The following is a 23,506-nucleotide window of genomic DNA, read 5'->3' on the forward strand; positions in this document are numbered from 1 at the left end:
TCTATACACTCAACAGGTTGCCTTTGATTTCCAATCATGCTACTGTGGATGGTCAACTGCAACCGTTTTCAGGCAACCGGTCACTTCCTTTTAAACTCAGATGGCAGAAAAGCACCAACCCTTATCCCTTCACATTTATCATTTTCATCAGGGCAAGATGCAGAAGTGCCATGTACTTTCAAAAGAGGCAGTCCCTATGTAGAACAGACATTCTTTGCTCAATACTGTCATGATTTCCAGCTCCCACTGCAAAACACAGAACTTTCATTGTCAGGAGCTAGAGAAAGCACATGCATGCACGCACACACACATTAGGCACTTTGTTTTATTTTGCAAAAAAAAAAAGTCTTTATATATAAACGATTTCATTCTCTTTCAAAACATTCTACAACTATACAGCTGTTTGCTCCATCATTTGCATAGGAAATACCACAATACAAAAATAAGGTAGGGGGGAGGCAAAAGAAGCAAAACAGCAACCAATTTCTGCATGTGTTTCCACGTATAAACATTTGAAGCCTTACAAAATTATTTACATCGTTTGTCAACTATTTACACTGAGAGCAATATTTCTAACCATAACAAACAAAACTATAATTTATCAAGTATACGTAAAATTGTTTTAAAAAAAGAAAAGTCTATCATATACCACAAATAAATAAAGACAAACAACAGTTTTAACAAAGCTAGGTTTTCCTGCAAGACCCTTTTTTTTTTTTTGGTACTTTGATTGTCTATTCTAGCCTTTGGTTGACAGCTTAATATTACGGCTTGTGAAGTTCAGACACTTCTTAGGTTTGTTTGGTTTTCTCCTGTTGTCTGGCCAAATCCTACCTGGTCTAACCTCATCTTTGGCCCTCCATCTACAATTTCAAGGCTGAGCACGGTGGATCAAAGTCATTGTTAGCATAAAGGGCACCATTTCATTGACTTCAGTGGAGTTTCAGCTACTTCTGTAAGCAGAAAATTTCCCTCTGTGTGTGTCAATCTGAATGGTGGATTAACTAAACTGCACTGTAATTTTTTAAAAAATTACTGTATCCTTTACCTTCTAGTAAATTACATCCAATATCCACATGAAACTAGATCATACTGGTGCTGAACTAGCTTAATATGTCTGTGTATGAAAACTGCATCTTAAATCCTTCTTTTTAAAGTGATACTAAGTTTAGCTTATAGGAGGAGGTTTAACATTCTGTGTTCATTTTAATTATCCCCGCTATTTCAGCTTCCAACATTGAATTTACAGTTCATTCTCCATGTTTTGCCCTTTTATGCAATTTGAAAACAAACTCCTGCTTTGAATATTCAGTGCACACCTTTGAGTTAACAGGTACAAAACATCATCTGACTAAATTGGTACTATTTTGAGAGGTAATTAAGTAACTTTTTTTATAAATGTGCCATGTTATCAAATGTAAAACAACTGCTTTTTTCAGATGTTTCTTAGAAAACTTTTGTATTAAACCTAAAAAGCTGATTTGCATATTTACAAAATCTTTGTCATAGCAAACATGCAACACACAGAACAAAATGCTTTGTTCTATGGCTGTTTATGAATTTTTCTATGTATTTTATATCCACAGAATGGCTTAACATTAAAAAAAACACCAACATGTACTTAAGTATGTCCAGTAAAAACCTGACAGATTACAGTTCATGGCTTTTCCACTGTGTGCATTCATCTGCATCCTCTCATTAATTTGTTTACTAAACATTGTCACAATAATGACAGTGCTTTGGTCAAAACACTGCAAGAGTTAAAAAAAAAAGTATAAAGCTGCAATGTGTTGAGATATAATACTTGTAAAGAGATGAAACCTGCTGACTAAAGCCATATACATCATGAAAGCAAACAAACGACTGAACACTCTGGTAATTGTGATACAGTGTCTTCCCTTTTTCTGCATAAATATACAAAATATACATTTCCAGTTCATTTTGAGATCTCTTTTAAGTGGATACACTCAAAAATTCAACTCAATTCAGTTGTATGTCGAGAGTCAAAGGAAATTGCATAGATACAGAACAGCCTCAACAACCAGTCCAGCTCCTAGTTCTGATGCCTCTTCATGTGGAGCGCCAGGTGATCAGAGCGGGAGAAGCTGCGGTTGCAGACGGCGCACTGGAAGGGCTTTGCCCCCGTGTGCTTCCGGTAGTGGCGCGTCAGTTCATCCGAGCGGGCGAACCTCCAGTCACAGCCTTCCCACGTGCACTTGTAGGGCTTCTCACCTGAAACACAGCATGCAGAAATGGAACTCTCAGCTGCCACTCCTCAGCAGAAAACCGACGTGAGTCCACACTAAATGGCATTGCTGTTCCATTACAAACAAGGAGCTGACACATCCTAATTATTCACAGCTCTATTCATCAGGCCCCAAACTAACAGCCCCTTTTTTTTTCCAGCAGATTTTGCTCTTGAAAATAGGATTTAATACCTCATTAAAATGTACAAAACTTTCCAACATGCAAATTGGAGAGAGCTATGGTACAGAAATGCAGAGTTAAAAAGCCTGCATGAGACCAAAACACACCCCTTTACACTAATCACAGTATGAGAGGGAGTAGGGGGGAAAAAAGCAGTCTCATGTGACAATCCAGCCTGGTTTGTAACTTACACTTGCATCTTCCAAAAATCAGTAAGTTAAGTTATACAGTTAAGAGGTCTGAAATGGGAAAAAAGACTTCTATAAGGATTCTTCGCAGTATGCAGATCTGTTCAAGAGCTTCTGACATGTGAAGAAAGGGGCACAGTGTGCTACAAACACAACGGGGATAGTATTTTCTAAAATGTCACAGGCAATAAAAACTTGTGGTATCCTGCCTGGGGCTAGCTATAAATAGGAGAAAGCACCTCCAAGTTCAAAGCACCCATTTTCAGAATGAAATGTTTTTAATCAGGTGCTTAACTAGCTGTATTTTAAGATGGCAAGTTCTTGCTGTCTTCAGCAGTCTATACTGATGCAGGAGGCACATGGCATCTCAAAACTTGTTGTGCTACAGCAGCAACTGGCCCAGGCACCTGAAATGTTCACGTTCATCCATTTTAGAACACAGTATTTTAAGCATGCCTACAATTTACAGGTGTTTGTTGAAATCGGAGAAATATAGAGTCACAAAGCCATGATGACTTCTGCGTGAAACCAGAATTTTACACAGGTACACCTGCCTAGGAGCTTGCGTGGGCATGATGCCACCACACAAGCATAAAAGTAAAGAGGTTGATGTTTGATGTTGCTTGACAAAAACACCTTGCAGTTACGAGAGTGAATTGCTATCTATATATTTTGTATTAATTTGACCCATTTGTCAAGAAGATAAAGAAAACTGAGCATATCAAAGCATTTCGCAGTAGTTTCATTTGGAACAGAAACTGACCAAAGCTGAGCTTTTCAAACAGTTCTTTCTAATCCATTTTACAGATTTTCTACATCTCCACTGGTCCCAAACCTTTACATTGACAGCTCAATCCTAATGCAGGGTGAGGTGCCTCCTATTTTTCCCTATTTTACTACCACACACGTAACAAGGAAGAAAGAGAGGAGCCAGTATCCTGCAATCAGAGTGCTTATTCTGCATCAGTTATGCAGGTAACACCAATTGAGAAGCTCCAAAACATTACTTCAGAGGCACTTATTTATCACACAGGAGAAATTATGAAACGGCTTTTGTCTGTGAATTTCTACTGCTTCGTTTGATCAACTAGAAAGTTTTCATCTACTACTGAGTGCAGAACCAGCCCTTTGCTCATAATGGGGATGTGACTTTGTACTGGCAGGTGCTGTCACAACCAGAACTAGACCTTTTCAAGAAAAATTAACCACCCACCCAACCAACAATCTCTTTGCTTCAACAGCATTTGGGATTTATTGAAGTCTTGGTGGAAACATAACATCCCTTAGGAAAGACATCACCTCTCATGGAATTTGTAATTATTTGGTGGGTCACAAATCAGAACAGAAATCATCACATATTTCTGTCACAAGTGAATTAACTCAGAGTCAATTCTGAATTTACTCAGAGTAAATTCTGATGCTGATTGAAGATGGGAGTGATTTACCATATAGGGTTCTTTTTTGCTCCGTGCAACACATACTGTAGGCAAAAATACAAATTTCATTCAAACCTGGTGTGTAAAGCTTTTCTAACACCAATGAGAACACATTTGGTCTTCACAGTAGAATGACAGGAAAGGTCCCTATTCAGTGAGGGATCTTTTGCACTATATAGATGATCCTCAATGTACTTTAATTCATTTAACAATGGAGGCTGTAAAAGCCTGTGTTGTTGATCCAAAGGCGCAGCACCAGGGAGGTGATCTTTGAGCTAAAGCACACGTGCACACGCAGAGGTTACGCAAAAGTATTACTCCTGTATTTGAAATCTCTTAATTTAGAGACAGTGTATTTATTTATTTTCCTCCTTTCTTTCTCCTTTTCCCTATTTCCTTTAAATTCTTCTTTAAAAGTTTTCACTCAAATTATACTTGATAATGAACTGACAGTTCTGTGAGCCTGACACCCTCACTGTCCACGGAGAGCATATACAGTCAGGCCTCCATCTACTCCAAATGCTTCTTCTTGTGTTTTGCAAAATTATCCAAGGAATGACAGAGAAGGTAAAGAAGGCAGGAAAACAGCACTAATTAACAAAAGCCTAGGAATATCCAGACCAGACCGGAACTGGGGACCCAGAGATTAAGATCTGTTTCCAAGTCTGGCACTGAGGAGGTATGAAGTACACGTACCTTTCACTGAGTGTTGGGCTATGCTGCACGGTAAAAGCAGCCTCAAAGTTGTCCTGTGTAGGTGACACCTGACCCTGTCAGAGTCCGAACAACAACAGAAAAAGCTGTCCCCTGTTAAAACTTTTCCTAACACACGATCAGGTGCTGTGAAGACTCCTGGCAGAGGAAGTGCTGGCATGCTGGCAGTCTTGGGCAGCAGTGATCCCTGTGCCCTGCTGGGTGCCACAGCCTCCCAGGCAATGCTGAGTCCCACGGCCAGAACCCCCATCAAACTCCAGGGCACTCAACTTTGTAGAGATGCTGTTTAGAAACTCACCACACTGTCATGGTCACAATCACTGCCTGCCACAGCCACGAATCATCCTGGACAACAGCGTTGCTCTGGGGAAAAGCTCAGGCAGTGCCATGCAGAACAGCAGCACTCCTCTTTGCTGAAGACATCTGCAGACCTGAGCTAAAAACCAAGCGCTGCTCAGGAGATGAGCAGAGGCAACAAGCTGGTGCCTTATTCAGATTGTTTTAATAGTGTTACTTTTATGTACTGGAAATTAAAGCCAGAACGCTGCTTTTAACCCCTGCTTTGGCCAACAGTGAGAACTGGAAAATATATTTTTAGTGCCAGTGTAGAGGCTTCGGATTATTTTGAATAAATCCTAGGGGTAAAATACTGAATATCTATGTTTGTAATGCTAGTTTCCGTTGGAAAGTTTTATTTAAGAACTGAATCAATTTCAAATGTTTTCGTTTTGGGCAAGGAGGAAGGGGGGTAAGAAAAAGTAGGTGGAGATTAATTTTTCACTCCTTTAGAGCAAGCAGAAGAACAACTAGCTGGTAGTGTTTTCTCTCTCTCAACCTATACACACGCTTTTTGTCATTTAGCAGAAGTAAGAATTTGGTTTTAAGTTCCTGCAAGCAAGGAGAAAAGAGTCTCACATATTTGCTGAAGTGATCCTACTTCTTTGCTGTGCTGACTTTAAAGGTCGGAGAAATCTGGGTTGAAGGCTTACTTTTAAAAAAATCAGGTATACACAACAAGGGACACTGTACTCTTTATCCACTGTTTTCGTTGGCTACATAGTAATGTAAGATTTGTTTACTTAAATGATTGTGCGAAATACAGTAGCTGTAAAGTTTCAGAAGTATTTGGTTTTCCTCCAGCAATTTAGGGCTTCTATAGGGTGTTAAACCAAGAATGCCACTGGTCATCAAACATGAGGGCAGTGCAGCTCAGTTACTGGAACACGATCATGGTATCAAACAGATATTTCACTGTAAAAGCAAGAAAACAGCTAACTCCTCCACTTCAGGGGAGCTTCCACGGGATTTGTTAGAATGTCAACACTGTTCAACTAAAACACCATGGAGGAAGCTGGTACCGATTTCCAGCCAAATAGCACACTCCAACCCTTTCTTCCCAAGCCAGAAATATTATACACAGCACTTCTGGGAAACAGAGCTGCTTTCCTTTAAATTATACTTCAACAGGATAGGGATTTCATAAGTTTAATTGGATTTCTGCACAACCTCCTTCCAGTATCAATGGTTTAAAATATTTTGCTAGGCTTATAAATCACAAAATATATTTTTAAGTTCTTGAGCTCTTAGTATGTATCCATTCTCCAGTTAAAAAAAAATACATTTGTGGAGCATGAGAATGAGACTTGTATTTGAGCACAGAAATTTTAAGCCCTAGTGTTTAGACTGGAAAGTCTTTTAAAGAAAGCACGCAGCAAGAGATAAGGGAGTTTAACCTGAAAGGGGGCTATTTTGCTTCCAAAGTGTCTATTTGTTATTAAAAAAAAAAAAAACAACTTATAATGCTGTGAGATTACAAGGATGTCAAAAAGACATTTAGATGCTCACATATAACATACTATGTTAGCCAGCCACTTCAACAGATAAAATCTCCCCCAGCAGATCCCATGGTTCAGATTTCCTATCAATACCACAAGAGAGTGGTCTGGACCAGTAAAGTACACACACTGTGTTGCCTCTTCTCCTTTTAATCTATCTTCTGATTCAGTTGTGTCAAAACACACCAGTGGCTTTCCTAACATTTAATTCTAGTCGCTGGCAGCAACCCTCATGGCCATGCTCATTTGGGTAAGGCACAGTGCCACCAGTGGGGGGGAGACGGTCATTTTGAAGACACCCTCTATCTTCAACACGCAGCCTCTGTTCAAGAACATGTTTCTGTTTAAAATTATTTGGAAAAAACAAGTCACTGACAGACTCCGTTATTGATGAATCTCCCCATTAACAAGAAAATAAGCTTCCTTATTTCATCAAAGAGTTTTATGACTTTATTTCTGCAATTCACTGCTAGGACGTCTTTCTTTAAAAATAAAGTTGTAAACAGCAAGGGCTGGATTTTCAAACCTAAAGTTAGGTAACTCTATTGGTATGCAGAAATCCAAATAGAGATATTACACCAGCCAATGCCTTCACTTGTTTCTATCAGAAATTTCTATCAGAGCAGCAAGTTTGGAGCTTCCTTAAGGAATAACAAATAGTACACTTTTCAGAGACTCCAAAATCACAACACCTGATTAGAGCTCATAAGAGTATAAAAGTATAAGGACAGCCCCTGCCCCCTCCAGTCTTGCACTCATTTTAATATTACTTGTGCTTATTACAGAACTATTTCTAGCGGCAAGTGGTTGGCCTTAAAAAATATTCAGGTAGGTATGATAAAATTGTGGCAAGCAAAGCAGAAGTTTCTGCACCAAAACTGCACCAGCTTTGTACATAATCTTTATCATGTTCAGTTTTAAAACAGATTATTGAAAATATTTATGTTGTCTCAAAGATTTCTGGTGCATATGTTTTCAAATTTTTCACATTAACATCAGTTGTCTTAGTTTCCTGACATGCTATAGCCTCGAATTTTAGAAAAAAATAAGAACAAATGAAATGTTTTTTCTGTTTTAGTTTGCTGACAATAGTGTTTCTCTAGCTCACAGCACCATAGTTTTAAACTCTGACTGGGTGACTGGACCTGAAAGTAGTTACTGGGGTGTATGTCTGCAAGCATTCAGAAGTTTTTTGCTCCCAACATTTACCTAAAATCAGATCTTCTTTTTCTTACTGACTAAGTGCTATATGCTGTAGTCATCGTTAAAAGCAGCTTCTAGGTTTGGTTTTGGTTTTTTGGTCTTTTTCTTTGAGGAAGAACAGAAAGCTGGATTTTCAAAATAAGTAATCCCTCAGGTGTTTAAAAGATCTTTAGTGCACTAAAATTCTCAGATGTCCAAGATACAGATGGATGAGAGCACTGACAGTAAGCCAGGTACATCCAGCTTAATCTGTGTGTGACAAAACAAACGCAGTCCTTGAAACATCCATCCACAAATGGTATGAATGAGCAACATAAGCTGCACACTTCTAAATGCATTAAGATCTCTGCCTACTATAGCAGTGGCTAAAGGTGTACCATTAAATACTACTTCACAATGAAACAACATTTTAAGGAATTTTGTAACAGAGAGCTGTGAGCTCAGCACAAAGCCCAGTCACTGATAAATGAAGCATGAACAGGAATAAAAGATAACTCACTGGTGATCAAAGAAGACAGTCAAAGGAATTCACTGTCTGACTACAGAGGTGCAGAAGGTATTACCTTCTCAGCACTCCCACCAGTGCTAGAAGCACACTTATTTTGCTAAGTGTTGTCTTATGCTGTTCAAGGATTAGTGGGGAATCTTGACTGCCCTGTGCAATGGTTTATTTTCTTTTTGGTATAACATTCTGTCTTAACAGAGGTGGTCTCTCTTCAAGGAGATATGCAAACACAGGAAAGGAATTTTTTAAAGTAGGTTTATAAGAAATCCATGCCATTTGGGGTGCATGGCTGTGTCTACACATCTTGTGCTGAAGAACACATTTCCTCACCTATGCCTGTGGTACAAGAACTGCTCTTTAGCTCTCTCACCAACAACACTGGCTTTTATACAGTCAGATAAGAGGTGCTCTTAAAATGGAATTTATTAAACGCATACTCTAAACTTCCAGATTTCCATCTACTGTATGCACACATACACCAAAAGAAAAAAAAAAAAAAAGCAATATATTAAAGGTATTTTAACTCAAAGCAAAGCACTGTACACTTGCCAAAATCAAAGGTTTTAATATGTCCTTAATCAGAGTTGTTAAGAGATCTCTGAATATAAATAATGCAGCCTGACAGGACAGGAATGCTGCTACCAAGATACTCAGACTAAACTAGGACATTACTTAAATGTTTCTAATCTTTCACCAATGGGAGGTGCAGGTCATCTAACAAACAACAAGCAACACACTACCCTGGCTGGAATCGGGAGTCCGTCGTCCCAGTCAAGCCTCAGAAATTAATTACAATAAGGAATGTCTGATCAAATAATGGAAAGTTTTAATCACTGGCAATTGCTGTGAATCTTGGGACTATTAGCCTATGTAGGGCGGTCTCAAAATGAACTATATTTAAAGCTGGTCTCTTAGGTCAACAGTTTCCTTATCAAGAATCAAATATCCTGGAAATGAAGTTTAATCCTCTCAGGGAGCAATTGACAGAAACAACAGTGTTTTTTAAGCTGTCATGCTTAGAGGGACTTTCTAGGCTTTTAATAAAAAAGAAAATATTAGGCTTTTCTTTTCAGTATCTAAAATCTAACAGGAATACCCTCACTTGACACCTCGGAATTTAATTCCTGCTTCATAGAAGTTTTATGCTGGATACCGGTGAGAATGATCAGTAATGTTTAAATAAAATTTCTGTTTATGCTGCTAAGATTTCAACCTCTTTTGAGCAACACATTCAAACACTTCCCATTCAGCTTATGACTGCAGATAAAGAACCAGATCACTTATTCCCAAGGCCTGTGATCATTCATGAAGTGTTTGAAAAAAAATGCATTATTTTCACTTAAACTGTGGTTTGCACAGGAAAATAATGTACTTCCATTTCTCACACAGGCAACTAATGGATTTAGCAGAATTCATAAATAAAAGATACTAACATACCCTTCAGCAGTGTCTAGCAACACTGCACTTTAATGCACTTTGTCAACAGTTTTTTTTAACTCTCTTCCACCTTTCCTTATGGTCTCTATCAATGATAGCATTTACTGACAGCTCCTTAAAGTGTAGTCTATGCAACTCACCATTTAACAGGTCAAAGAAGCTGGATCTGCACAGAAGTATTACTTAATTGCTGTTTTCACGATTTCAGGATAAGGTCTGCTACAGCTGCAATCACGAGCAAGGCAGAGTCTTTTGGGGCCTCCATTCCTCATTTGCACACCATGAGCAAAATCCCTCACCAAAGTCTTGGTATGATTTGAGTTCATACATGTTTTTCCAATGTGCTTTTCTTCCAGCAGGAGCCCAACTACTACTTATCTTCCCTTCCAAACCAGGCTTCCCTTCCAGGCTTCCCTGAATTCCTGGCAAATGGCACCACCCTTAACAAGTGTCCCTATACAGGTATGGTGAACTGAGAGCACCAAGTCCCAGGCACTGCTAAAGTCTACTGCTTACAACTGGTTCTAATTCTGATGCACCATCGGTCTAATTCTGGATCTATTGAGGCACAGATCTAAAATAAAATAAAACGTTTAACACCTTGACAAACCGCACATGTCAGCAGCTGTTCCATGCCTATATAAACATTTGAAATAACCAGGGAGAGTGGAAGTATTTTGAGTGCATCTCATTAGGGAAATGCCATTTCTCTTGAGTTATCTCGGCTTCCACTTCCCATCACCAAATACAAGCTAGATCTATAGATAGAGATGAAATAGTTCTGCAGTTAATGCTAGAAACTATTAATGGCAAGCCCACCATGTGACCAGAGAACATGCCTGTACAAAGACTCTGTATACGGAAAACCAGTATGCAGCTGGAAAATGTCCTCAATGTGCGTGCCTTGATGTGTTCAAAACAATCACAGATTTTCCTCTTAAAAACGTACACAATTCTGAAGTCTGCAGCTGCACAGAAATAATTAATCCCCCCCACTGACCCTGTAGCCAGCTGCTCTGCAGCATTATAGGTAGCAAACAGACATGGTATTCAAGGTGCCTGCACACACCAACAGTCAGTGACCACAATCCAAACGTTTGGCATATAAAGAAATCTAGAAGGATATGTTATAGGACCGCTGTTTCTAAATTATTTCTTGATCTATGTGTACATACTTGGATGCCAGTAGAAGAACCGAATGAAGTTTATCTGCAATACGCAAGTAACTGCTTTTCCCTGAGATTTGGCACATGTTTCATTTGGACATTCAGCTGTTATGCCAGAGCTTTCAGGTGGCTTTGCTGCTGAACAGCCTGGGATAAATGCACAAGCCCTTCATGCATTAGATACCGCAGCTGCATAATGCTGGGTACGAAACTAAACTTTTCCCATGACAAACAAGTATAATTTTAAAAGAAACTATCTGCTTCAAAAGGTCAAAAATTCAACCTGTTTTGAAAGATGTTCTAATAGGTACTTTAAAATACTGAGTACCATTTTACCTGCTTCAGAAGTAACTATCATCAAATTCAGGTATCATACTGAAGTGTTTTAAGATATTAAAATGTACCACACATCTGGTCCAGAACTGGATGGAAATGGACAAAAAACGTTCTGTATCTTTTCAACACACAAACCTTTGTTAATATTCTGTTTTGGGGTTGCCAGTTTGCCAACTAAAATTTATTTCATTGTGAACAAATGGTAAGGCATTACGTTGGGAAAGAAAAACGTGTGCCTGCTTTAGCAACTGGTACAAATATATAACCCTATCTTAGCTCTTAATGGGAATACTGGATTCCTGATCAACAGCAAGACTCCAGTGTAACTACATTAAATCAGCACAACTGTATCACTTTATACCACCTGACCCGGTGTAAGGTAAACAGCTTGGCGACACCTAAGAAGAAAAAGATACGGGATTTTCCTCTTGCCCATTTCCTATAGCTTTTTTTTTAGATGTAGTTTATAAAATCTGACAAGTGTGTTCATATCTGAACTGAAAAAAATATACTACAGTCTACATTCCATCTATCAAAAGAAACATTTCCCTTAGGTTTGTTCCCAAAGAACATCTACAAAACCCAGGGAAAGCCTTTCAGAAGAGAAAGGCTGCTAAATAAAAACTGTGAAAAGGCTGAGATTTTCCAATACAAAAGGAAAACCGTGAGGTCTGTCTTGACTTTTAATGGTAGACAAACTTTGCTGTAGGCTCTTTTATTTTAAAATGACAGATTGCTGAGAAGGGCGGGGACTGGTTGGGATGAGAGAGAGACTGCAGCCAATTTTAAAAGGTATTGTTAAGAAACTAAGAATAAGAAGAGAACAACTTCAGTGGTCCATGATTACTAAAGAACGGGTTTAGCCAGATAAACAGGTCTGCTATCCCTGAAGGGATTTGAAAGAATATCACACGCAACTTTATTAAAACAGCTTACGTGACATTTGCTTTAGACTTTGAAGGTAGAAGCTTCACAAAGTCCTTTAAAAATGTCTTAAAACTGAAAAATCAAAACTTATTAGTGCTGTATGAATTCACAGTTATGGGGGAGGGGGATAAACAGAGTCACATCCCCTAATTTAGCCCTCGGCATAGATCCCTGCGGAGATCTATAGCAAGACTCTCTTGCACTCTTGGGGAAGGCTGAGCAACTTCACAGATTTCCCTGAGTTTGCACCCCTTTACTTTAGCATTCCTTAATCGATCAAACGTTAAGTCAGAGATCTGGCTCTTTAAACACACTTCAATCGTATGTTAAGGCAGAGATCAGAATCACTGCTGGAAATCTTCAAGTATGAAGTGAATATTCAGGAGAGTTAAACTAATCCAAACTCTGAAATACTGCAGGTAACAGGATACGGACTCACATTCTTGCATGTAATGCACGCTTTAGACAGTTTATCCCTTCATTCACCTCCCCAGAAGACCCTTTGTATTACAGACCTGCTTAAGTTCACTAGATTTTTATCTAAAACAACATTCTTGTTTCCATGAATACATCAGCTCCTCTGACCTTTGCACATTTTATCCACATTTCTAGGTAAAAAAGTGAAGGCAACAATAAACATTAGTGACCCTAAGCAATATATGCTAGCCATGAGGTATGTATTTCTATGCGCATAAGAACTAACTTTGTAAATCCTGAAGTCTTTACTACTCAAGGTACAGAAAAAGATATAAATTGATTTCAAAAAGGAAACACATTAATTTCAAATGCTGACTATGTAGTGTTAATGTTTAGACTAGAGCTTTGCTTTTATCTCTCTTCCTAGTTATTTTATAATAGCAATCAAGATATTTAAAACGGGTATTTAGTTTCTGGCTGAAGTGCGCAAGTGGAAATAGTGCACTTAAATTTACAGATTATTTATTAAACGGGGATTCTACTCTCTGACACTACTCAGATTTACAGCCTCATGAAAATGTTCCTTCCTTACTGCTACGGAGTGATTATATGTTAAGAATACTTTTAACAGCGTTGGTGTTTAGTCTGTCACTAATGCAAAACAATAATTTTCTACACTTGCTTTTAATTTTTCACTGCACAACACAGGTAACTTTCATTTCTGAAAACAAGATTTCCTTAGTAACACTTAGCCTGGACATACTCAACTCCTTTATGACAATCTAACAATCCATTTATAATAGTTGCTGAACAGAAGGCCTTGTTTCCGTAGAGATATTGAAACATTTTGTTAGACCATAGCTCTGGACAAGTTTTGATTTAAGCTTAGGTGAAAACTCACTCCTTGAATAATGGCACAGCCGTAGGGCTGACAGTCCGCTTCAATAACAAAGTTGCCTGAACTGTGACTCGTGTTTTCCTCTGATTCTAAGCCATGCATAAAAGAACTGGGGCTCACACTCACTTCTAAAAACAGGAGTCACAGTCCTTTCATTTAATTTCTTTACAAAATCAGTCATGAGATTTTCACTGATTTAGCATGAGTGGTTCTGTAACAAGATCCCAGCAAAGAACTGTTCTTAACAGTTTCAGGTGTGCTAGTGGTGAGCTATGTGTTTTTCCTTCTCTCCCTCTCTCCTTCTTCCCCCCGCCTCAGCAGGTGAACACTTGGGAAGGAAGAGCATCTGAGGCAGTTCCACCTCCCAGCCACTGTCCTCAGCATTCACAGCTCCTGCACCCACACACAGTCAACACCGTCCCCAGCTCCGCTCCTCGCGGGTCCAGGAACAGGGACAGCCTCTGTAGCTGCAAGCAGAGTTTGATCAGGGTACAAAAAACAACTGTGACACACTGACACTTTTAATTTTCTTAATTTTAATGTCTTTCCCTGACAGAATTAAAAAAAAAAAATCGAACTTATGTCCTTTTTTAAAAAAAAATAAACATGAAGAACCACTTGTCTTTCAAAAAAATAATAAAGCCCACTTAATGACAAGGACAAAGTAAACGGAGGTATCTTGGGAGTTTTCATGACATTTGTGAAAAATTCTAAGATTAAATAATCCTAAAAGGTTATAAAGAAAGCCCAAGCCAGAAAATTCTACCTACTCAGATAAATCTTCAAAAGTAGAATGTCTTACTGTGTTTAATTCACTAGTCAGGAAGGAAAAAAGATTTTTTTATATACTTCAATGGCATTTTAGACTGAAAAAGAAAGTTTCCATCTACTTCGTTGTCAGCTATTTTGACTTCTATTGAGGTATAACAAAACTGCATTAATAGAACAAATTTTGCTTCTCACTGACCAATTCTCAAATATTTTGTAGCTAAATTGCCAGTCTGTCCACACCACTCTAGAGAAAACAGGGAGAAGCTGGCAGACCCAACGTGTTTGCTTTGTCAGAAAACGCGTCGGCCACGGACGCACAAGAGACAGCGAGAGAGCGAGTGCATACATACCTGTGTGAGTTCTCAGGTGCGCTTTTAGGTGAGAAGACTTTGTATAAACTTTTGTGCAGCCTAAACAAAAAAAACACCAAAAAAAGCAAAGAGGCTTCAGTAGAGAGAACAGAAACATTCCACACTATGTTTAAACTTCCTCATTCAGTGCTGGGGAAATATCTGGACACATTTAAGTGGCATACTTTCTGGCATAATTTTTGCCATGTAGAAGCAAAATTCTATATATAATGGTCCTAGAGATATGTTGCTTGACACAGAAAAGAGAAAACCATGTATGTTTCTGGTTGACTTACTGCTTTGTAATGTAGTATATAGGCCAATAGCTGCTACAATCTATGTACAGTAACACCTGCTATGTAAGTCAACAACTTAGCGGGGGGGGATAATTTGATTATTTTTTAAAAATTTCCAAGAGGACCTGATCAAGCCAGACTCTATGTCATTGTCACCCAGGGCTCAACACAACTCTTTCACTGGGCATTTGCTGTAAAGCACACTGAATGGTTGATATGGCACCCAGAGTTGGTAAAGGGGGAGCAGCAATTTCTTTCTGCGCTTACAATGGGTGTGCACACCCTGTACCTGGGATCACGTACTACATGGAGGCACACTTTACAGTCAGATCCCTCTTCCCCTCCAGTGCAGAAGGCAATCCATCTGTGGACAATTTTCAGAGATGGTTTTAATGGATTTATGAGGGCAGCTGAATCTCTTGTTCGTAACAGGGAAGAATGGCTGTGGCCTTGGCTACCGGGAGCTGAAATTATTCTTGCAGTGCCAAAAAATTCAAACAGAGCTGTACTGCACTGGACAAACTGAGCCTCTGCTCCATCATGAATACTGGACAGTCACACTGATTTACACTAGCAAAGGCAAAAAAATTTTTTTTTTTTTTGTTTTCTACAGAGTCTCTATTTTGTAACATGGTAAAACGAGCTCAAGAGAATGACAAATGACATGAAGAATACCAATTATTTAACGAATGTGAGAGTCTTCCACTCAAAACAATGACAAAGACAAATTCTACTTGGACAAAGAACTATTTGGTTCTCCCTAGATGTAGACCACAGCTAAAGAAAGCCTCATCCATTATTATTCACACTTTTTTTTTTTTTATTTTATTGCAAGAGCTGGGATTTCCTGGCACAGATTGCTTACCTGGGTAGTCACAGTAGTGGATACGTCTTTTCTCCAAATCTGGGTTACTTCTCCTGTTGTATCTGACAGGTTGGATGTTCTGGGGGGTTATGGGCAGAGTCGCTGGTAAATTTGGGTTGTGAATTGCCAGCTTGGAAGCTATAGTTGCGGCATATGATGGAGGAGGGGTTAAATTCTGCAGCATCTCTGCTTGTCTGTCTGGACTTCCAGGCTCTGAACTTGGGGGTGAAGGAGGGAAGTAAGTGGCCGGCTGCTGCAGAAACTGGTTTGGCATGGTGTAGGTACAGGGGGGGATGCCCTGGAACTGTTTCATTGCAGTCTGTGGAACAGCCGAGGAGAGCGTGTTAAGGCCCGCCATGGCTGAGGGCATGGAGACATTGTTAAGGGAGTCCATCACGGCTGCCTGAGGAGTGGTGCTGGGCATGTCTAAATCCGGTGAGCTCAAGAGCTGATACAACTGGCCTTGCTGGGGTGTGATGGAAAGATGGACATCTGGAGTAGGAAGCTCCTGCTTGATGAAAATGTTGTTCACGTCAGGAGTTTGGTGGGAGCTGAAGATGCTGGTAAATTCTGGGAGGGCCTGAGTGGGAGCAGGGGCAGGGGCAGTAGTTTCATTCTGGTGACTGAAGATGGTGACTGAAGATGGTTCTGTCTTGATGTGGGTTACACAGGGTCGCTGAGATTTGTACAAGCCAGTTCGCAGGTGGCTGATGTCAGGCAGGAACACGTTCATATTGATGCTGTAAGGCAACCCTTCGCTGTCAGTGAAAAACTGGTCTACGACCGAGGCACTGTCTCTTCTGTATTTCTTATGTTCAGGGATGACAGGAATGGGTGGGAGCTGAGGTGCCAGGTATTTCTCCATTTCACATCTTGTCTACAAAGACAAAACAGACCATAGTCCACATGATTTGTTACCAGCTAAGAAAGATGATGGCATCCAAGTCATGTGAGGCTTTACAAATAAAAGGCAATACTGTTCATCCAGCTACAAGACACCTACAGAGGAAGTTATGAATGCTCACACTAATGAAAACCTGCTTGATTTTACAATCAGCACACTGATCAACATCATCAAGGACAAGGAGATAAAGTCATGGTACAAAGTGTTCACACATTAAGACAGATCTGATGTTTCAGCATACACAAACTTTTCATCTTTTATGCCTAAAACACAGTGCGAGGCACAGAAGTGACAGGCGCTGTGCCTAATCTGCAGATCTCCTGCTCTGGAATTCACTGCTCGAGCAGGGTGACTGCCTATCTGTTTCACCCGCTTCTCTTTGAAATGCTAACTGTAAAAGCCACATCCTCAGCTGACTATCTGAATACTAATACTTCAAATAATGTTTTTATATATATATATATATATATATATATATATATATATATATATATATATATATCTAACATACTTACATGATTTTTCATCCCTAGAAGAACGGGATTTAATTAGAAATACAACACCAAAGTGTAAAGTTATTAATAATATTGAATAAAAAGGAGACGTGTTGACTACATCAGAGTACTCTTTGTGTAAAGTGTCTCCAGGACTACACTTAAACCAATAATATTCTATGCAGTGTATAGTTGTCTAATAGTGTGATAAACACGTCCCTATCCATGCCTCGGTTCCCGGAGAGCTTTTTAATTACTGGAAAATCACCCTCTTAGCACAGTAGTGCGAGGGAATCCGTGGGTGGCTGGAGCCCTATACATTATGGGTGTACAGTCATCGGCAAAACATTTACCATGCAGTCTTCAGTGGGCAAATGCTACATTCCCCCCTGCCCTGTCAAGAGAGTGCTCATACCAGACCCGTTTAGCACCCCGCAAGCGAAAGCAGCTGACAAACAGCAACTCTGCCCGAAAGTGGATTTTAGGACCTTTCTTCAAAGACCCCCGGTAAACACCACAAACAAACACAGCCGCCTTCCCGTCCCTTTGATCTGGATCTGCCCCGACATGCCAGGCTACTTTTTCCAGCTCTTGTTTACGAGTCGAGGGCAGCTTGCTTTGAAGACAGGGACTTATTTACTCGTTAGGGAAGACACCACCGCAAGACAGCGCCCGACAGAGCGCTGCCCGGCACCGGGGCTCCCTCTCCGCCGACCCGGGTAATACCAGTGCCTGGTAAGGCGCGGGGAACCGCCCCTGGAGAAGACACCGTCGGCGGGCTGGAGCCCGGCTGCGGTTGGCACCTTCCCGCTTTTAGATCCTCCAGCTGTTTGCCTGCGGATCCGCTCCTAAACAGCCTCCTGGGACAGGCACAAAGTCCTGGGAAGTCCCCCGTTACGAGTGAGTCGTGTGCTCCCCCCCCCGCCCCCCGAACATGACTCCTTGCGTGGGCGAGGAGGACAGGCGGCCGCTCTAATTCTGCCGCCGGGCAAGTGCGAAGGCAGCAGCTGTAGCTTTCAACACACTCGCGGGGGCAGCCTGGCTCCCCCCGCCTCCCTGGGACGGCCCGGTCGCTGCCTCCGGAGCCCGCACCCCACCTCGGCCCCGGCCGCCTCGCCGCGCTCCGCCGGCGGGAACACGGGAGCGCTCCCCGCTCCGCACGGGCGGGATGGGCGGCGTGACCGCTCCCCCGCACATACACACGAACACACACACACACAGACACACACAGACACACACAGACACACACGCCCACACTCTGCAACTGCCGCTGCCGCCACAGCCGCGGAGTTCGGTCTCCGCCGCCCTCGCCCCGCAGTCCGACCCCACCCAGTCCCGCCCGCTCCGCAGCGGCCGCTCCGGCCGGGGCAAGGAGCGGCTCCGGGGGCTGCGTGGGCACCGAGTGCCCACCGGCGGGCTGTGAGCGATGCTCGCTGCCTACCTGCACCATCTCCTCCGCCGGCAGGTTCGCGCCACCGCCCCCCGGGTGCTGCTGCTGCTGCTGCTGCGGCGGCGGCTGCTGCTGCTTCAGGTCCTCTCCGGGAAAGATCGCTGCCTCCCGGGCCCCCAGCACAGGCTTCAGCTGCGCGAAAACAGGCTCGTCGGGCTGCTGCACGGGCCCCAGGCGGGCGCTCATGGTCAGCACCCTGGTGGCCATGAGGCTGGCGGCGGGCGCGGCGCGGACGGGCTGCCCGCCCCGGCGCAGGGCGAGTGACCCGCGGGCGGCTCCGGGCAGGCGGGCGGTGGCTACTCGTGCGCTCGCTCCCCAGAAGCACCAGCCCAGAGCGCATCCACTCCGGTATCGTCAGTGCCTCCGCCTGTACCTGGCGGCGGGTATCTACCCGGTGACACACGCCCGCCTCTATTTCACCCTACTCCACCCCCGGCCCCCCCTATACCCCACCCAGCCCGGAGAGGGGGCCGGCCCTGCCGCCCGCCCTGCCTACGAAGAGCATGGGCGGCTCCTCCCCGCCGCCCGGTCCGGTCCGGCTCGCTTCGGCCCTGCTCCGCAGCGGCGGCACCGGTGAGCGCGGCGGTGACGGCGGAGCGGTGCCGGTGCCGGTGCCGGTGCCGGCTCCGGCTCCGGCTCCGGCTTCGGCTTCGGCTTCGGCTTCGGCTCCGGCTCCGGCTCCGGCTCCGGCTCCGGCAGGGCGGTACCACCCGGCCAGCAGCCGGGGAGCGGTGCCCGGCGCAGAGTCCCCGGAGAGGAGCGGCCGGCGCGGCGCTCGCCCTGGGGTGGAAGCGGGTTTTCAGCAAGTGCGGCGCTCCGCCGAGGTTTCTCTCGTGCTTGTACTATTATTTATAGTCTTGTAAAGAAGCACTGCTAATGTGGGCACTTTAAAACAACTATCTTGTCCTACCTTTCATCTTCAGAAGGGTTTTAAAAGCAGTCGTTCAGATTTATTATTTTTTGTCCTGAAGGCAACTCGTACTCGAAGCCTGCTGCTAATAATTATCAGCCGGGCAGTACAGATCCACCCGCCCCCCCCCACCCCCCCCCATCCCCCGTACACTGTGAAAGTGAAGTTTTTCAGCATATTACAGAAATAGCGCAGAGGACAAGGAAGACGGGTAGAGGAAAAGAGGTAGCTTTTTTGATTGAACCTTTTCTTTCCCCCCTCCCCCCCCCCCCCCATAGAAATGAGGCAAGTTTCTATTTACTTGTTTTGAGGTGTGGTTTCGACGCAAAACATATTTCCCCGTAGACACAGGACGGTGAGCTAAGCTGCCGCATGTTTCGCTGGAGCAGAAAAAGGAGGGACGCCGTCCTTTCGTGCAACACCGACCGGCTCACGTCGTATGGGAAAAGTACAGCATGTAGTGGAGCTTTGGAAAAAAGCACAAACTTTCCACCATTCTCCCAGCCCTGTCAGCTCCGCACCTTCAGTTTGCAGGGAGAGAGTCTGAGAATCCACAGAAATGTTGGCAACCTCCTCCTCCCCGTATTTACCTCCTATCATTTACAGACAAAGTTCTTTTTTAAAACATAAAAAAAGCATTTTTTTTTCCTGGTCAGCCTGGCACTCCTCCTGTTTGCTGCCCAGTCCACAGTGAGTAGGATGTCTGAGAGCCTGTATGCAGAAAGCTAATTAGAGAACCAGGGAAGAACTCAGCATAACATTTCTTTACACGAACTGTCTGTTTAGCAATATGCAGCCTCTTGATGCTTGTTATTACTAACGTAGATCTGGCTACTCCTGTCAGCGCAGCATTTGAAGCCGTGCAGGCTTATTTCCATCCAACACCAACACGTATTCCCGTTTAGACAATATGCAACTTCAGTGTCCTTTACTGAAGACTCATGACTGGCATTTCTTTCCCCGCTCAAGCCTAGGAGCAAGTGTTTTAACCATCAGATTTTAAAATCATGTCTTGTTTTTTGTGAATGCCCTTCACATAACCCTAGTTTAAGGTTAAACTTCAAACTATGCTTTTTGAATACCTGACATGTCCCTTATGTCAATCCTGTTAGGCTTCAAACTATGTTTTTGACCATCTGAAATGACAAGGTTAACATAAACTGCTCTCTTAACAGCTTTAAAAGTGCAAAACTAGCAGTACTACACTTTGCGGTCTGGAAACTAATTCTTACAGATCAGGCACAACATAGGACTAGGCAGCATCTCATGTTGTGCATGTACTGGTAACTTTCAGACATTTATATGAAACCTGTGGCTGTAGTAACTAAAGTGTTTCTGAGACTTGCATACCTTATTTGCATGTTTTGTCTCCATCTGATTTAATGAATGATAAACAGATAATTTAAAAAATTTTATTTGTTTGTTTGAGTTATTTTTGTTTGTTTTGCTTTGGTTTATATATATGCATTTATAACGGGCCTGTCCTGGCAAAAGCTTTGGCAGGTTAATTAGAATGGTATCACAGAGTAAAGCTCTGTGTATAAACATTTTCAGAAGCATCTCTGAATGTGTTTTAATTTTTTTAGAAAGGATGTAATTAGGTCTGAACTGCAGATAAATAAATCCAATCTCATCACCATGTTTTTTGCTACTGATGGTCTGTGTCCTACAGTCTTTTTGTGAAGCAACAATCAGTGGAAGATGACTAAAGACAGCAAAATTTTTAAAGAGCAATTTTTTATTTTGACTTTTCTACTATAACTAACAATTGAAAAGGCAAGTCAGATAGACTCTTGTTCCTGCTCAGATTCACTGCTTATCTGACCTACATATTGCTGCACTATTTAGTTTACAGATAGTCTAAATGCACTTTTAGATCCAGACAGAAAAATTATTTGATTGGCCATTTCAAGAATTCCCATTGCTACTAGATGTTACACTTCTTGGAACAAATAATTTTTATTTACAAATTTAAAGTCAATAATAAGCTGCCAACTAATGTTATCTCCTAAATTAAATTGAAATGAGAATTTGTTCAGAATTAATCATAATGAAAAAAATCATAATGAAATAATTCATAATCACAATGAAAAAAAGGAATTTACAGCTATAATAATTTTGGAACATTTCTAATTCTTCACTGATTTTGCAGACGGAGGTAGAAGTGAGTTTACACCTTAACAGATGAATTTGCCACAGAAAAGAGAGTAAGCTGTTTTCAACCCAGCACAACCCTGTTTGTGTAAGTAAGACTTCAGGCAGATATGTTTAGTAGTTTTGCTAAGTGATCATTCCTCTGCAACACAAGTCCCTGGGCATCTTCTGAAAATGACAGTTCAAGGTCTTTAGTTATTGTCCTCCAGAGCGAAAAAAAGGAGGAATAAAGCATTGATTGGTAAACACCTAGAGCTAGGTATGTGAAAGACACTTAGCTAGGTATGTGAAGGACACTTTTCAGTGTCCACGGTCAGTGGCAAGAGAAGTGCAACACTCTGCACTCAAAAGAACATTACCCGGTTCAGGGGAAAAGGGTTAAACTTTGTGAAACTATGTCAATGCTGCAGGTTCTGAGCGGGCAAGGATCCAGGCTTTCTGAATGAATGTAGACTCAATTACTTTGAACTCTCTTGTTCTGTACATTCCTATTCGCTTAGTAGTGCTATGCCCATTAGGGGAGACAGGAGAAAACAAGAACAAATGTCAAGTCCCAGGCAGTTGGGAGTTTGGCAGTGGAGGAGCAGAGCACTGCCTTGTGGGAGTGGGATTTGGGGCAAAGGAGTTCAGCAGTGGGGCCAGGGTGGAGACAGGCTCTCTGGTTTCCTAACTCATGGCTCCCTATGACATATCTCTTAGGAAAGGTACTTGTGTCCCACTGTCCTAGTGGGAGGAGTAGGGCCAGAGTTACAGGGATCTGCATGTATTGTTTGGAGGCATAGGGAAGGACTGGAAAGACATGGACAAGTTGTTTCATAATGGTGAAGTGAAGGAAAACCAAGGACCTCAGCTGAACTAAGCCAGGCTTGAAAGCCACAGAAGATGTCTGATTATAATTTCAGGAGCTTTTAACACATTGAGAGGCCTATTCTGATTCAGCAAATACCCACCTCATTTTTTCATGTAAATTTACTAGAGAAGTGGGCATAAACTTTCTTCTTGCAAAATAGTAGCTGTCTGTACTTTGTACTTTTGGCCACTCATTAGACTCCATCTTCCCAAGGGAAGAAATGGTTTCTCTTTTTACTTCTAACTTTCAAAAGAGCCAACACAATGCTTTTATTTTAAGAAAGTTGTTCTTTTTCTCGTGCTAACTTTCCTCTGAAGACAGGATTGCACCAGCCATGAGGTACCATCTTAACTCATGACAGGCTTTGTGAATGCCACTCGCGCTATATAATCCAGCACCACCACACCAAGGAATGTAGCAGGGTGACTTTCTGTTGAAGCGAATGTGGGAAATCATGAAATGACAGTCTATTCCTGTGTACCTTTATCTCTTGCTGTTTCAGGATTTGCTTGCGGAGGTGCTCCCTTTGCAAAAAGGGAAGCCCAGTTCCCATTTTTCATTTCACTGTACCAGAAATACTGTGGTAGACCATATGGAGAGAAGGGTATTCCTGCTGAAATAACAAATGGCACTCCTTAATTGTTTCAGTTTGGCATTTGAGTAAAAACACATTTCATCTTGATTTCTTTCCCCTCTTGACATTTCAGTAGTCATCTCGTTCCACCCCTGCTCTAGCGTGCAAAGCCTTACAATCAGGAAAATACCTCTAGTTCCCTTTGGACAAAGGTTTGTTTCTAAGGATGTACAGAAAGTGAGATTCGTCTTACCAACCTCCCTGTATACTCTAGAGGACAGTTATGTCAAACCTTCCCATTTCCAGTGGAGTTCCTCAAGCTTTCTTTGCTGCTCTGCTGGGAGTGAAGTGTATACCTTCCTGAACTAGCTTGGCATTTTTGTTGATGGAATTGAATTG

The 23,506-nt window shown here is 42.1% G+C and overlaps 1 protein-coding gene across 1 annotated transcript; it reads right to left on the reverse strand.

Moving 5' to 3' along the window:
• Nucleotides 1-307: 307 nt before the first annotated feature.
• KLF5 (KLF transcription factor 5) lies at nt 308-18,953 on the reverse strand. The gene is made up of 4 exons (XM_053971810.1): nt 18,611-18,953; nt 15,772-16,648; nt 14,611-14,670; nt 308-2,232 (listed from the first exon to the last, which is right to left on the reverse strand). Exons 1-4 carry the CDS (start codon nt 18,824-18,826, stop codon nt 2,054-2,056), a joined length of 1,332 nt encoding a protein of 443 aa, XP_053827785.1. The 5' UTR covers nt 18,827-18,953; the 3' UTR covers nt 308-2,053.
• Between the last annotated feature and the right edge of the window lie 4,553 nt (nt 18,954-23,506).

The sequence above is a fragment of the Vidua macroura genome, chromosome 2 (genome assembly GCF_024509145.1).
Source record: "Vidua macroura isolate BioBank_ID:100142 chromosome 2, ASM2450914v1, whole genome shotgun sequence".
In the NCBI taxonomy this organism is placed as follows: Eukaryota; Metazoa; Chordata; class Aves; order Passeriformes; family Viduidae; genus Vidua; species Vidua macroura.

Bases quoted from the DNA above. Each gene is read 5' to 3' on its own strand.
- KLF5 (XM_053971810.1), bottom strand. From the start codon at position 18,826: ATGGCCACCAGGGTGCTGACCATGAGCGCCCGCCTGGGGCCCGTGCAG. The intron at 16,649-18,610 runs GTAGGCAGCGAG...TTGTCTTTGTAG, and splicing joins CGGCGGAGGAGATGGTGCAG to ACAAGATGTGAAATGGAGAA. The intron at 14,671-15,771 runs GTAAGCAATCTG...TTTTTTGTTTAG, and splicing joins CCACTACTGTGACTACCCAG to GCTGCACAAAAGTTTATACA.